The sequence below is a fragment of the Lygodium microphyllum genome, chromosome 2 (genome assembly GCF_053477565.2).
Source record: "Lygodium microphyllum isolate KBCC chromosome 2, Lygodium_microphyllum_v1.1.10, whole genome shotgun sequence".
NCBI lineage: Eukaryota > Viridiplantae > Streptophyta > Polypodiopsida > Schizaeales > Lygodiaceae > Lygodium > Lygodium microphyllum.
This window is the reverse complement of record NC_141136.1, coordinates 51,902,920-51,918,938: the sequence shown is the minus strand read 5'-3', so window position 1 is coordinate 51,918,938 and position 16,019 is coordinate 51,902,920. Positions and strand designations below refer to the sequence as shown.

General features: G+C 40.6%; 1 protein-coding gene and 1 non-coding gene across 4 annotated transcripts in view; both read right to left on the bottom strand.

Annotated features, from left to right (window-relative positions):
* Positions 1-626: 626 nt before the first annotated feature.
* EMB2804 (tubulin folding cofactor B) overlaps positions 627-16,019 on the bottom strand; it is an 84,261-nt gene continuing 68,868 nt past the window's right edge. Inside the window, exons 5-8 of one of the 3 annotated variants that reach the window (XR_015693197.1) lie at positions 11,162-11,203; positions 1,597-1,748; positions 1,107-1,176; positions 627-1,018 (exon numbers count right to left, since the gene is read on the bottom strand). Coding sequence is in view for 2 of the 3 variants with exons in the window: in XM_087693458.1 (XP_087549584.1) it covers positions 971-1,018; positions 1,107-1,176; positions 1,615-1,748; positions 11,162-11,203 (294 nt within the window). In the remaining variant the exon portion in view is untranslated. The remainder of the gene's footprint in view (positions 1,019-1,106; positions 1,177-1,596; positions 1,749-11,161; positions 11,204-16,019) is intronic. The other 2 variants (XM_087693458.1, XM_087693466.1) reach the window with 2 other exon arrangements.
* Positions 10,477-10,579, bottom strand: LOC148039727 (U6 spliceosomal RNA). The gene has a single exon (XR_015688737.1). It is a non-coding gene; the product is annotated as a U6 spliceosomal RNA (small nuclear RNA).

Sequence of the window (16,019 nt, the reverse complement as noted above, 5' to 3'; positions counted from 1 at the left end):
TCAATACAACGCATTTTTTTTAAAAAAATATTGGGGGTGTGTGTAAATAAGTTGACTTTTTTCATCAACAAATATGTTCATGCATACAATGAGGCTACAGGTATATAGATAAGTATCACATAAATAACTAATAGTTGGCACATTCATTAATAACCACAAATAATCATACACCCATTACTCAGACTGCATGTAATTACATGTCTCGTTCTTGATTGGCTTCATGGGACCCAATATATATAGGACATTCTTAGATACCATTTTAGTTTTCCCAATATATGTCTCACAGTGGCAAGGAAATTACCCTTTCATTGTTCAAGAAACTCGTTTTTAACCTCCATCTGAAATCTCAGGGTATTGTTTTGTTGTTCCAAATGCCTCTTATCCCAAAGATATGGTTGAGATGTTTACTTGCAACTTACCATCAAAATCGTGTCTACATTATGGACTCCACAGGATTGAAGAACTATCATTCCTTCACCTTCAATGAGCATTTGAAGGCAGCTTCTATTTTTCTCTTGGCAAGGCCCTAGTGATTATATCACCTTGTTTTGATTTGTAGCTGTTCTAGTTTGACTTTAGTTATTTTTGCATTCAAACACTAACTTTTGACCAATTATGTACCATCATCAATCTTCAACATCACTCCGTTAGCTTGTCAATGCAAGTGGAGTTCATCTTCCTCACTCTTAAAAGAAGCAAATCTACTGACTCCTCTTGTTTGTGTGTTTGAACATGTCCTTACTAGACAGTCATTGTTGGTCATGGTAATACTAATTTGCAAAATACATAAAATAGAAGAATGGCCAAACCACACCGCAAAAGAGAAATAAATGGGGTAGAGAATTCCCATTGCACTAGTGTCCTATGGATCCAAGGGTTGCCCAGTTGTATTCATTTCTACCTGTTTTACTCTCAGCTAGGAGCAGGCATTGATCCAATTTGTTAAGAAACATTAGGATACATCGATGCTTCAGATTTCCTCCTCATCAAAGGGGTCAAGCTCTGGAAAATCTCCCACCTGAATACAAAAAGAACGACAAACAATGGAGTCAAGAACTCACTAGTAACACTAACAAAGATTCACATCTGGTTCGCTCTTAAGATACCTTCACTTTGTCTGGTCGAACCATAGCCCCATGGCCAGCAGGACAGTTGAAGTATTTCTTGCCCTTCGCCCTACCCAGCACGGAAGGAGGTGTGAGTGAAAGAATTCAATGAAAAACACTTAACCACACTGGAGGCATCAGACACCTCTGATGTGAGAGCTCATCTTAAGGGGGTGATACAAGTTCAAGCTCTGGAGATAGTTATAGGCATTGCTTTACGACTCCGACACCCTGCTTGGATATACTGCAATGAATTAATTATTGATACGAACAGTTTGGATTGTGCGAATCATCTGGTTATTCCAGCACAGATTTTCCAAGTATCTATCAATCAATGCAGGTCAGGTTTGGGTCTCATGGGTCAGTTCTTCGTGCACAGTTTTTGATTTAGACAATATCAACTTGACATGCAAAACTTTAACTACCAACTAAAAGTACAAAACACATTTTAGAAAGAGAGCAATATTTGAACAAACATGTTAGGAATAACCTCGGTAAGAATTATTACGTGCCATCATGCTTGCCTACTGGTTCATCGTATTCAACACCAATCCAATAGCCTGGTGCCAAAGTGTCCGCCTTTCCAACAAACTTTACAACCCCTCTCTTGCCTCCTGGATTGATCTCACACCGATCCCCTGTCTGTTCAAAGATGAACAAACAGAGACAGAAATGAGATTCAACCCCTTTAAAGTAAATGTTAAAAAAACTCAACCTAAAACTTTCACCTTCCAACAAAAAATGCTACTATGAAGATGGTAATATACCAACAGGCTCACCATTTACTTTTTTCAGATAGAAGGATTCCTAAGTTGACAAGGAAAAGCAAGAAAACTCATGCAGTTCTTAACAACAAAGAGAGACTGTCACACAATATTGCATGCTCAATTGTTGACAGTTTTCCCATCCTCGCATCATGGAGTGTAAGGCCAAGCAAGGTTTTATGGAAAACAAATGGACATAAGAAAGCTGCCTAATTTCTAGCTGTGAGACAAGTTTGGTCTTCAAAATTGCACAGTCAATTAATATTCTTAATAATGTTTTGGCACACAATTTCGGCATTTACTGCCGAAAATTTGCTGAGGGACAGCACATGCTCCTTTGGCTGTTGCACGACCAAGAAAAGGAGCTGAAAGTTCACATATATTGAACTTTCCAAAGCCACACCTAAACAAGCCAAAGAAAAACATTTAAGACCAACCCATAATTAGCCATCCTTCCCTGCAGAATTAGGAGCATCAACACTCACTAACCAGAATAACTCGTTCCCAAACATGATTTTCACAATGAGAAATCTACCATTGGCATGTTCTCTAATGAAAGAAGGGTGACCGTTGCCATGATGGTGGGATGGCAAACATAACCTGCTGTTTATAAGAAACAGAACCGCTATGAAGATGGTATAATCCTTATGAATAAATGTATGTGCTGTGTGTGAACCTATATTGTTATGATCGACAATTCAAAGAACATCCCAATTCCCTTCAAATACGAATTTCACCACATCCTGTATTAATTTCCAAAGAAACTCCCATGGTGACTCAACCATCAATTGAGATGTAGTTGCTAAAGGTGAGATTTTGGTGGTAGAGTGCATTTTCTGCCTTGCCATTGCGGTTCCATTCTTTTGGCACAAGGGTAGGTAAATGTAGTCATTGGAGGAGGGGGTATGAGTAACTCTGGGGATCAAGCCTAACACTAGGCAAGCAAGAGCTTTTTATGAATATCATGCCCTTGATGTGCCTTTGAGTATGTGTGGGGTTATGGAGAGGGGGCTAAGGAGTTAGACACGAAGCACGACAATCAAGGCCACCAAGCATCTCTAACTTAAGAACTAGGTGCAATGCAATGAATGTTCGTGTATATTTCTTTGGATCTTTGCGAATCAAATTAAAGCTGCCCATTTTCATCCCCATGACATCACTATTCCAACCTCCGTTGTGTCCAATGCCATCATCTTTACTACCCAGCCATCAGCACTTCCGGTCTCATTAGTCCACAACTGCACTACTACCTTGGTCATCTCTCCTGCTGATGTACAAAATGAAAATGAACAAATGAATACGAGAATCATTTCACAAGCAAGCTATGATGTACAATGAATCAGCACTGAGTGCAGGAAGCGGTGCCAATTGGTGAATAAGCAGAACCAAGGTGAAGGTTTGACGCAAGGGATAGAGCACAAGGGTCAAGGACACTCAGAAGTGGTTCAGGCTATACAAAGCTCAAAGCAACCCCACAAACAGCAATGTAGAGTGTATCGTCGCTGATACAGATCCCCCATGTAAGCAGGCTGCCAACATTCATGCACTCAAGTTTGAAGCAAAGGACAGGCTACATGGGTCAATGACACTCAAAGAAGTGAACCTAGCTATGCAAAGTCAAAGCAGGATCATTGACCTCATGAACACAAAAGTAGAGCATGCCATCACCCGCATAGATCCCAAATGTGAGCATGCAACCAACATTTATGCACTCATTGGCAGAACCATAGCCATTTCATGACGAATGCAAGGCTAGGCAATCATATGGTGAAGGCAAGAATGCACAATGGGAGTGTGAGTCAGAAGTGGAGCAGCAGTGCTAAGAGTGAGAGAGAGTGAACGCAAAGATGAGTGTACCTGATTGTGATGGTACACAAAGAATAAAAAATGTATTTATACATTAGAGCACAAATAAGGGTGTGTTCACACCTGTATAACTTATAACTTTACATGGAGATGAGGGACTTAGCACCCAACAACCTCCCACTTAAAGGCCCGAAGTGGTACCTTTAAGCTAACCAACTCCCCAGGTGTAACTTATAACTTTACATGGAGATGAGGGACTTTGCACCCAACAACCTCCCACTTAAAGGCCTGAAGTGGTACCTTTAAGCTAACCAACTCCCACTATTTGGATGTAATGCTTATGCTGAGCCCTTGCAAGACTCTTTGTGAGAACATCTACAGAGTTATCTTGGGTTTTGATCTTAGTCAGTTTGACAAGACCATCATCCAAAACCTATGGAATGAAGTGGTACTAAACATCTATGTGTTTGAGCATGGCATTCTTAGCCAAACATACTACACTTTGGCTATCACATCAAAGCATTGGAATACGTGAAGAAAGACCAAAATCTTTGATCAAACAACGAAGCCAAATAGCTTCCTTAGAAGCCTTGGTGGCTGAAACATATTCAACCTCTATAGTACTCAGTGCCACAATTTTCTACAACCTTAGAACACCAAGAGGTAGCCCCACCAACCAAAGTAAAGACATACCCATTGGTAGATTTCCTAGTGTCAAGATCTCCTCCAATGTCCAAATCACAAAATCCCTGCAACTCTGGTGTACCCTTTCCATGACATATACAATTTTCTTGTGTACCTTTTAAGTATCGGAAAATACATTTCATTGCTTCCCAATGTGGCTTGCCAAGGTTAGACATGAATCTTTACGAACAACTCTCACTACATGAGCAATGACAGGGCGAGTTGCAACCATAGTGTACATCAAGGATCCACCAGCTGATGCATAAGGTATGCCCTTTACAGCATAAGCAACTGCATCATCCTTTGGGCAATCAGCTTTGTATGTGGTGGTAAAGGCACACCAAGAGGCTTAGTATCAACCATATTAAACCTGTCAAATACTTTGCTGATGTACTTGTCTTGTGAGAGACAACAAGTACTGCCCTCTATCTCTTTTAATGCGCATGCCCAAAATGTGTTCAACTACCCCCAAATCTTTCATTAAGAAGCTTAAATTCAGCTGCCTTTTAAGTACTCTTATGCTTTTCTACAATCAGCATGTCATCCACATATAAGACCAACACAATAAGACTTCCATCATCAGCCTTTTTAGTATATAAGCAGTGGTCTGCATTATTGCGTTTAAATCCATGGTTGAGCATGAAGATATCAAACCTTTTGTACCATTGTCTAGGGGCTTGTTTCAGCCCATATAAGCTACACTTTAGCTTGCAAACCAAATGCTCTTTACCTGGAATAGCAAAACCTTCTAGCCATTTCATGTACAGCTCTTCATCCAAGTCACTATGAAGAAAAGCAATCTTCATATCTATTTGACCTACTTCTAAATCTGAGGATGCAGTGAGAGCAAACAAAATACGGAGCATAGTCATCTTCACCACTGGTGAAAAGACTTGGAAGTATGTGCCTTCCTTCTGTGTATAGCCCTTAGCAACCAACCATGCCTTGTACTTGGGCTTCCCACCTATACATTTCAATTTGTAAACCCATTTATTAGGGATAGCTTTCCTATCCTTGGGCAAAGGTACAAGCACCCATGTGTTATTTGCGTACAGAGACTTCATCTCTTATTGCATAGCAAGCTCCTACTTTCTCTTGTTTTCACATGACTGTGCCTCTAAATGTCAAAGGCTCACACCCATCAATCAAAAAAATGCAATCCAAAGATGATTGAAACCTCTATAGTTGCCTTTTGACACGTGTAGACCTTTTAACCCAATGATCCGTATTGTTAGGCAATGGGCCTACTGTTGAGAAATCCTTCACCTGCAGTTTGCGCTCTGCATTTTGCGTTTAGGGTTTCACGTTTTGCGTTTAGGATTTCACAGTGGATAACCCCAAAAAGAGGCTGGGTGCCCACAGTGGGGCACCACTCTAGACTGTCGGCACCCTCCCTCCGGGTGCCACCCTTGACAATCTCTTGTCTATTTATAGACTGCCTCTGTCACTCATTCTTCACAGCTGATTCATTCAATCCATCACCTCTTTTCTCCAGCCTCTCCACTACCCTCACTCCCCTTCAAGAGGACTTTGCAGTTCGTGGTTCGTGGCTATCTTCATCATCTTCCTTGTTTTGCGGCACCCTTGTTCCCTTGTATCACATTCACTCGATGATTCAAAACTTCATTATTCCACTCATCAGAGTTTCTTCTTCTCTTCTTTTCTCCATGTTTGCCGAGTTCACTCTGTGTTCCTCCCCACAAACCCTACTATTTCGCTAGTACATTATCTTTTGGCACCTACATCCTCTAGTATATGCACATCATCACCAAGTTGCTGATTTTCAGCATTTTCATGTTATTGTAACTTGTTTTCAGCATGTTCTTCTTGATGTCCTATTCCATCTTGTGCATCTATTTGCTATTCATTATCTTCTGGCTGTAGCACAATGGATTGTTGCTCACTTTCAGCATCAAAAGGAACAAAATATTTAGCTAATGGCTGGTTGTTCATGCTGGAATTTGACGACCTTTTTGTCAAGGTCACCTTGTGTAGCATATTTCAGCAACTTCGCCTCATTAAATACTACATCTGATGGCAATTGTGCAAGGATCGAGAGAGAATGAAAATCTCTTAAATGTATAACCCCAACTTGCATGCATGCTCTCATGTACATAGGCAAACAATGAATACAATAAGACCAACCAAGTGTTCAACGAATATGTAACTTCTGGAAAATAAATGAATGTTTGGACAAATAAGATAAGAATGGAAGAATCAATACATGAAACAAGCAAGATATGAGATACAGTGAATCAACATGGGGTGGCAGGACTAGTGTCAATTGTTGATTTTAAATTGAACTAGAGGTGAAGGCTCAAAGTTGAGGGTAGAGCATACGGAGTAGGGACACACACTTGAAGCGTGCACAAAGCGGAACAGTCCTAGATGTGCCACAGATAGCATGAGCAATGTGCACCATGACTTGCATGGGTCCTAAATGTAAGTAGACAACTTGCACTTGATGTTAAAACTGCAAAATTTTTTATGCCAAATAGTAGTTAGGTAGTGGCAGAAATGATGACATGGCATGTTGTTTTGATGCAAAAACCAGCTAAGTGGCTTTCTAGGACAATAGAACAAGATACTTTGATTGTGCTACATTAGGATGGACATTTGGAGTAGTTGGTGCAACCACTAAGAGCCAGCAATGGGCTGCTAGAGCTTGCTTTTTATAATTGAACACAACGTGCAGTAGTACAAGAGATGCTAGGGGAGCAAAGCATTTTAGATTGATGGGCTTATAGAGATGATGACTGGGCATTGAAGATGAAATAAAAATGGAAATGTTGAAATAGCAAAAAGGGGGAGTTTTGAGGTATTTCTGGTAACTTTTTGGTATAGTCCGAAGTTGGAGATTGTTGTTGTGTCCACTCTTCATCAGGCAATCATCCCTATCACTAGAACTAACTCTATAAGTGAACAACTCTGAGATAGCATGGGCCTACTCACCCTCCTTTGATATTGACCTTATTGTGAGAGGGGGTTACTTTCCTCTTTACGCATAAAGATTGTCTTTTTTTTTTCATCAGCATCAACTTCTTTCCCTTTTGTACTTAAAATCTTTTACCCCTTGCATTCCTATAAGAGAGCATCCTAGTGAGGAGCCCAATGAGGGAGCTACTTGTGAAAACCTAATGCATAGCATACTCCCTTCGCAAAATTGAATCATGTGACTTGGATGCTCGGCTGGTTGAAAACCCACTTGGGAAGCCTTAGCATGAACACAGTTGCTACCGTAATACTTCTTCAATGAGCAATATTGATAGGCTCCATTGCCCTTAAATTTAAATAATTTCTTTTATTTGCTTTTTGGTACAATGAAAGTTCCACACAACTTATGGACTAAGGGAAACAACCACTTTCATCTCAAAGTTCCAACTTTCATTCCTCCATGCCATCATCTTCAATGCCCAGTCATCATCTCTATAAGTCCATCAATCTAAATTGCTCTGCTCCCCTAGCATCCTCTTGTACTACTTCACATTGTGTCCAATTATAAATGCAAGCTCTAGCAGCCCATTGTTGGCTCTTGGTGGTTGCACCAGCTACTCCAAAAGTCCATCCTAATGCAGCACAATCAAAGTATCTTGTTCTACTATCCTAGAAAGCCACTTGACTGGCTTTTGCATCAAACAACGTGCCATGTCATCATTTCTGCCACTACCTAACTACTATTTGGCATCAAAATTTTTGAAGTTTTAACATCAAGTGCAAGTTGTCTACTTACAGTCAGGATCCATGCAAGTCATGGTGCACACTGCTCATGTTATCCGTGGCACATCCAGGACTGTTCCGCTTTGTGCACGCTTCAAGTGTCCCTACTCCGTATGCTCTACCCTCAACTTTGACCCTTCACCTCTAGTTCAATTTAAAATCAGCAATTGGCACTAGTCCTGCCACCACCCCATGTTGATTCATTGTATCTGATATCTTGCTTGTTTCATGTATCGATTCTTCCATTCTCATCTTATTTGTCCAAACATTCATTTATTTTCCAGAAGTTACATATTCATTGAACACTTGGTTGGTCTTATTGTATTCATTGTTTGCATATGTACATGAGAGCATGCATGCAAGTTGGGGTTATACATTCAAGAGCTTTATATACCGTTAGGACCAATTCCACCTTTGAATTACTAATATAGGGTGAAGAATCAATTTGTCTTAGCTGCCTGAATACTTGGAGGGACCAAAACCTTTCCAATTGAAGCCATGGCATCTTTCAATAGGGACCAACAAACAGCTAGGCAGCCTTGAATCTCCCACCCAAATGGGGCATTCTTGCTTAAGAAAATGTTGAAAATCAGCCATATACAACCAAGGAACAACATGGGCCAATTGCCTATCAAAGAACAGAGGTGGCTTGCTCAAGAGAATGTCACTGTTATGAGATGATTATAACATCACTCCATAAAAGCCTTGACAATCCACAAAGCTTTTCTTCCACAATCCTTTTGTAAAATGGCCGCAAGCCATCGACAAAGCCAAGAGAGCACGGGGATTCTAGCAATGAAGAACACAATGACACCTTGTTCATGGAAAGAGGGAAAGGAGCATATCGAAGTCCAGAAGATCGTGCTAGTTATGCTTCACATATTCTCAAAGTAGAGTATTTGCAAAATCCAATAAATGTTCCCAATCCAACTCCTGCGCATCATCCTCCTAACTGGCAGCTTGAGCATAAGATCACACCTGAGGCATGTGCAAAGATGAGCTGTCAATACCATGCACATATCTGCAGTGCATGGTGTGTTTGACTACTGCCTCTGAATCCGTACATGGCACCATCTCTTCCTCTTCCGAGTGTGAACCCAAGCTGCCACAGCATGGTCAATAAAAGGCATGTTCAAGTGTACCATCAACCAGGTCAACCTACCCAACCCTGTCTTTCTGTCACACTGCTTCCTGTGAGACAATCAACACATCAGCTCAGCAGATTACACCTGCTGGTCTCACCAGGCAGCTGCTCTGCTACCACTGGTCTCAGTTGCAGCCTTACCCATCTTACACACCTGCACACCTGTTGGGTACCCCCATAGCTTCCGGTATGCAGGTCTGTCTGCAGTGTGTGAGACAGTCAACATGTCAGCTCAGCAGATTACACCTGCTGGTCTCACCACGCAGCTGCTCTGCTACCACTGATCTCAGTTGCAGCCTTACCCATCTGACATGCCTGGGCCCTGCACACCTGTTGGGGTGTCCCCACTAGCTTCTGGTATGCAGGTCTGTCTGCAGTGCAAGCCTTGCCATGCAGACACTTTGTCGCTGCCGATCACGTCTGTAAGTCTGTCTACCTGCATGCACTGCATGCCTGTGTGCAGGCCACTGCCTGCTAACCCCACATGCCTGTCCCTGCATGCTGGCATGTCCCTGCAGGCTGTTTAATAGTCGCTGCATGTCTGTAGATCACTGATTGCACTCCTGCCTGCGCATTGACTACTGCAGGTTGTGCCCTGCAGCTCCTAACACACCTGCTTCACTCTCTCTCTCTCTCTCTCTCTCTCTCTCTCTCTCTCTCTCTCTGTGCAATTCTTACTCCACTTGAATATTTAATTATTATCACTTTATTCTCTCCCACAAATTACTAGTACAAAGCATATTGAAAATGACCAGCATCAGCAAGTTTTGTGGTCGATCCCCTCCAATTGATCCATTGATATAAGTAATGCTTTGTAATAGAAATTATGAGAGAGAATAAACCGATAATAATTAAACCTTGATTGAGAATGATATGAGAGGCGTAACATAGTAAGGGCCAACACCTAGCTTTTAGGCAAGCTCACTATTTACAAAATGAAGTAAGAATTGAAGATTGAAACCACGGCCATCTGTCAAGGGAAGAACATATGCACAAATGAAAGCGAACACATTCACTAGTTAATAAGTATAGTGGTAAAGAACAAAAGAGAGTTCAAATCCATGCTCAAGCATTAGCTTAGCTGATGGTGTAGGATATACACACATGAAGCCAAGTCTTTCATAAAATCATCATCTACCTGCCACAAGACTCTCTCTCTCTCTCTCTCTCTCTTTTCGTAATGAGTATTTGTATTATATCATATCAAATCACAGGAGTACAAAAATCAGATCACAGGGAAAGATACAAAAGTCAGATCACAAGGAACTCTCTCTCAATTCGTGCATATCATCATTGTGCAGGCGCCAGGCTAATCTTCTTTGTATCATTCCAATTTTATCAGATGACTCCAAAGAGACATCACAACACACACACACACACTCTTTTTTTTTTTTCATAAAACACACACACACACACACACACTCTCTCTCTCTCTCTGTCTCTCTCTCTGTCTTTTTTTTTTCGTAAAATCTCTCTCTCTGTCTCTCTCTCTCTCTCAAAATTCTTACTCCCATTAAAGATATAACTATCATCGGTTTATTCTCTCCCACAAATTACTAGTACAAAGCATATTGGAAATGACCAGCATCAGCAAGTTTTAAACCCCTCTGATTGATCCAACTGATATAAGTAATGCTTTGTAATAGAAATTATGAGAGAGAATAACTGATAATAATTAAACCTTGATTGAGAATGATGAAATATGCATAATATAGTAAGGTCCAACACCTGGCTTTCAGGCCGGACATAAGATTGGCTCACTGTTTACGAAATGACATAAAAATTGAAGATTGAATCCATGACCATCTATTGAGGGAAGAATGTATGCACAAATGAAAGTGAACACATTCACTAGTTACTAATTACAGTAGTAAAGAATGAAGGTGAGTTCGAATTCATGCTCGAGTATTAGCTTAACTGATAGTGTGGGATATACGCACGTGAATAAGCACAGCCAAATCTTTCATAAAATCATCATCTACCTGCCACAAGACACATTTGTTAGTATCTTTCTGTGATAAGTCAAAAATTCAATGCATGAGACATTATCTACAAGGACCAATTGAGGCATTATCCGATGTTTCTAGATTGACCATGTTAATCATGATCAATTTTATCAATGGCAATTCCTTAAAATCATAACGGCTGCCACTTTCACCGGGATCTGATTTATCTTTGAACTCTCTTTGGTGGGTCCAAGATGTTGCATAAGTTGTGCAAGATATGGATAGGTCCATCAGTAATTAAGCTTGTGTGGGTAAAAACGAAATCAACAAATGTGTAAGTTTTGTACACACATTACTTAATTCAATTGGATGAGCCTTAGTAGAAGGTCTGTTGAATTTATTAAAGTCAGGTATCACATAAACATGATTTTATCTTTAGAACTCTCTTTAATGGGTCCAAAACATTGCATGAGTTGTGCTGGTTATGGGTAGGTCCATCAGTAATCAAGGCTTTGTGAGTAAAAGAAAATTAAGCAATATGTGAGTTTTGTGCACACATTAACTATTTTAATTTGAATGGATCTTAATAAAAGTTTCATTCAATTTATTAAATTTGAGCAAAGGCCAAAGTTTTGGGCTAGGACACTTAAATTTAATGGCAAAAGACTAAACAATAAGACTTCAACATTTATCTTAATTATTATTTGAAAAACTAGTTAAACATTGCAAAAAGCTGGAAAAGGGAAGGTAAGGGGTGGAACGCAGCTTTCCTTGATCAAGAGACCCTTTATCTAGGCAGACCGCGCCTAGATCCATCAGCTCGCGCTGTCTACCATGCAAGTGATGTTGTTTTGATGGTGGCAATGCTGTTTTTAACTCAGCAAAGCCATTCCACTATAGACAATCATAGTAGCAAGGTAGCAATGGCTATTCTAGTGCAAGCATTTTGTACTAGGCTGGCTGAATGTTGTTCTGGTAGAGTTTGAGTGGTTATGGAGCTATTTCATGCAGATTTGCTGAGATTTGAGGCCTTTCTTGAGAAATTCACAACAAATTTAGTCAGATGAGATTTTCTAGTGAGATCCACTGTTAGGCAAAGTGGTCATCTTGTGCCCTTCATGGAATTTCAACAGATTTGGTTCATAGCTGACACTTCTGGTCTTGGCTGGTGAGACTGGTCTTGTCTGAGCAAGAGCACAGCCAATTCGTGAAGAATTAAGAATATCGGATTGGCCTGCTAAGGATAGAGTTTGGATTCTGGAAAGCCAAATAAGCAACACTTTTTTACCAATAACAACTGTACCAGCAATCCAGTAATGACAAAGAAATACAACAACAGACCTCAAGCTTTGGGACCAATCTTTCCTTGCTTCTGTGTACAAGAACATTCTAGCTCAACAATTTGATTTGCTTTTCAAATACTAAATTTTTGTCTTTAAGATTAAGTGCTTGCAAGTTAAACATCATTGCCCTTTGTTTCACTGAAGGCTAGTTGGATGGTTCTATAGCCACAACATCACCAACTTCCATAAGGGGGAGTCCAAAGAGAGCATGTCACCCAACTCATCAAACAACCCATAAAGCAAAGTAGACAGTCTTAGTAATATACCCTCTATGGGTGTTAAGCAGATTTATTAGGCTGTCATTGGGCACTTGTAAGGGCAGCTAGGCAGTCTATATATACTCCAATTCTGGATTACTTTGACTTGAAGAGAGGAAGACTGGAGGTATTGTTGGAACCTCTACGTGCCATCACTTGTGTGGTTTGCACCATAGGGTCTGGAATATGGCAACACACAGTAGCCCCTGAAACCACGTACCAAAGGTGCTTCCGCACAAACCAAGCTTTCATAACATAGTCACAAGTAACGGGCAAGACGGACTTCTACGATGTTGGAACACTATGCCTGAGACAATTCCATGACAAGATGCATCACTTTTGAATGTTGTGTCACAAAGTCACAGGGCAAGATGCGAGGTCTGATGGCCAACCCTGTGAGTGACAGATAATGTGACCAATAAAGTGACAAACTAACATGACTGACAAATCAAGATAAATCATCAATTAGAAAAAGGGTCAACTAATTGCTTTTCTATTGCATTATCAACTCCGTTTGAATAGGACAAATAGGACAATTGAATATTTGATCTTGTATTTTGGAAAGATGTGAAGCACATTGATGCTATGGTACAGGCAACCATGCATTTGTTGACGCTTGTGGGTAGTATCCAACCATGCATTGATACAAGAAAATGGTGCCTGATATTGATACAAGAAAGAAAAGTAGAAATCAACTAGCTCAATATAGAGAGCAAGAGGGCTCTTTTGGTTGTCCAAATGCACTTTTGGATCATTTTAAGATTGGGGCAGCATTATGGTAGGAGGATTTTGGTGTTGACGGGACTGAGCTACAAGAGTTGGTCATTCATGTACTTAGTTAGGCAGTTAGTTCATCTTGCCTAGAGCAGTTGTGTAGCTCCTAAACCATATAGCATCAAAAAAAAGAAATTGCCTTGGCACACAAAAGGCAAAAGATTTAGCTTTTGTGTTTGCCAACTTGGGTATACTTGGTAAAAGCAAGATTGCAAAAGTAGATCCTTTTGTGAAGTGGGAAGAACAGCAAGCAGAATGCTCACTATGATTGTAAAAGTAGATCCTTTTATGAACTGAAGGTCGCACGATTGGCACGTGACATAGGGCTGGACGGCGGACTGACAGGGTTGGACGGACTGACAAAGGGCAGACAAGCAGGTCAACGGCCCCCTTTTTTAATAAATCAGAAATTTTCAATCTTTTTATTTCCTTCTCTTCCAGGTGCTCGCATTGTAAGCACAGAACACAAATCTGTTCAAATCTGCTCCCCAAAATTTGGGGTTTTTTCCAGATTTGGTGCCAATCACATGTTTCAATGAGCTCCGAACCATAAATTGCAGACATTGAGAGCATAGGCCTCAAAAATTTTGGGGATTTTCAGATGCAAGTGAAATTTTGTGCTTGGTTGTGCCAATTTCTTAGAAATTTGTGCACTTTTGGACCCTGAAATTTGGGGCTTTAGCAGAATTCGTGAAATTTCTGCAACACAATGATGCTCAGGAACATGAATTGATGCAATTGGGATAGTTTTACTGTAAAAATTTTGGGGCTTTTCACATCGGTGATGTATTTTGAGTTTATTTGAGACTGGACAGTGAAATTTGTAGCACATTCACTGCTGAATGGGAGTTTTTTTGAGCTTTGGATGCTTCAAATGTTGAAAAAGGGCAGATTCTCTTGGTATATGTATTGCTGAATATTCACTATGCAGTGAAACAGTGGTAAATACAGCATTTAGGTCATTGCATTTGGGCATTATGGTGATGTATTACTGAAGTGGGAGCTGTCTTTAATGCAAGTATATCAGATTTGATTCATGTATATGCTATAATCAGAACTTGAGACTGAAATTGCAGCTAAACATCTGCTTCTTGGACAGCTTGGAAGTACAAGAGTGTGTACTTGCTGTTACAATTCTGGAATCTTGCTATTGGTTGAAAGCATTCAGCCCATGGTAACAGGGAATAGCCATCCCCAGGCCCCAGAACGCCGTCCCAAAAGGATGGACTGAATGGGGACGCCAAAATGGGATGGGGACGTCCCTTGTCCTGTCCCCAACAGCTGTCCCCCCGTCCCGGCCATCCCTTGTTAGGGGACGTTTTTTATAGTGTTTTTTTTTTTTTTGGGAGTGGGTGTCTTTAAGGGGGTGGTTTTTTTGTATGTTCTTTGGTAGTATATGTTCACCCACACACACAGTAACATGGGACCGGTTTTGGGGTAGGGATAGGAATAGGGACGGGCCCATGGGGACAAGAATAATAAATTGCCATCCCCTGTTACCATGAAAGGAGGCTCTAACATGGGGATGGGACTTGGACAGGAAGCTACAAAATGGGCATCCCCTATTACTATGCCCACACATCCATCCACCACATCACATGCATACACTTTCAAATGCTATTTATGTATGTCGTTCCCTCCTACGTCCCACCCACCGTCGCCATTCCTTGCTTTTAGCCGTCCCCTATACCCGACCTTGTCCCCATCTCCGTTCCCGTTCCCCATTCCATGTTACTATGCCATAAGGGCTATATACAAAAGGAGGGCATTGATTTTCAGGAAGTGTTTTCTCCTATTGTCAAAATGACTACACTTCGAGTGTTATTTGCCATTGTAGCATCTATGGATCTTGCACTTGATTAGATGGATGTTAGAACTGCATTCCTACGTGGTGATCTGGAAGAAGAGCTGTACATGAAACAACCCAAAGGCTTTGTTATACAAGGAAAGGAGCATTTGGTATGTAAGCTTAAGAGAAGCTTGTATGGTTTGAAACACACTCCTAGACAATGCTATAAAAATTTTGATGCCTTCATACTCTCACATGGATTTAAAAGTAGTGCAGATCACTGCTTATATATTAAGAAGGCTGATAATGGAAGCCTTATTATACTTGTACTTTATGTGGATGATATGCTTATTGCTAGTAAGCATAAAAGCTAGATCAATGCATTGAAAAGACAGCTAAATTCAGCCTTTTCCATGAAAGATTTAGGTGTAGCTGAACATATTTTGGGCATGCGTGTGACACGAGATAGAGAGCAGCAGCTCTTATTTCTCTCACAAAAAAAGTACATCAACAAAGTACTTGATAGTTTTTCTATGGCTAATGCTAAGCCTCTTGGTGTACCTTTTCCACCTTATCTTAAGCTTAGCAAGGCAGATTGCCCAAATGATGATAAGGCAGCCAACTCTATGAAAGGTATTCCTTATGGTTCAGCTTGTGGTTCACTCATGTATGCTATGGTTGCCACTAGA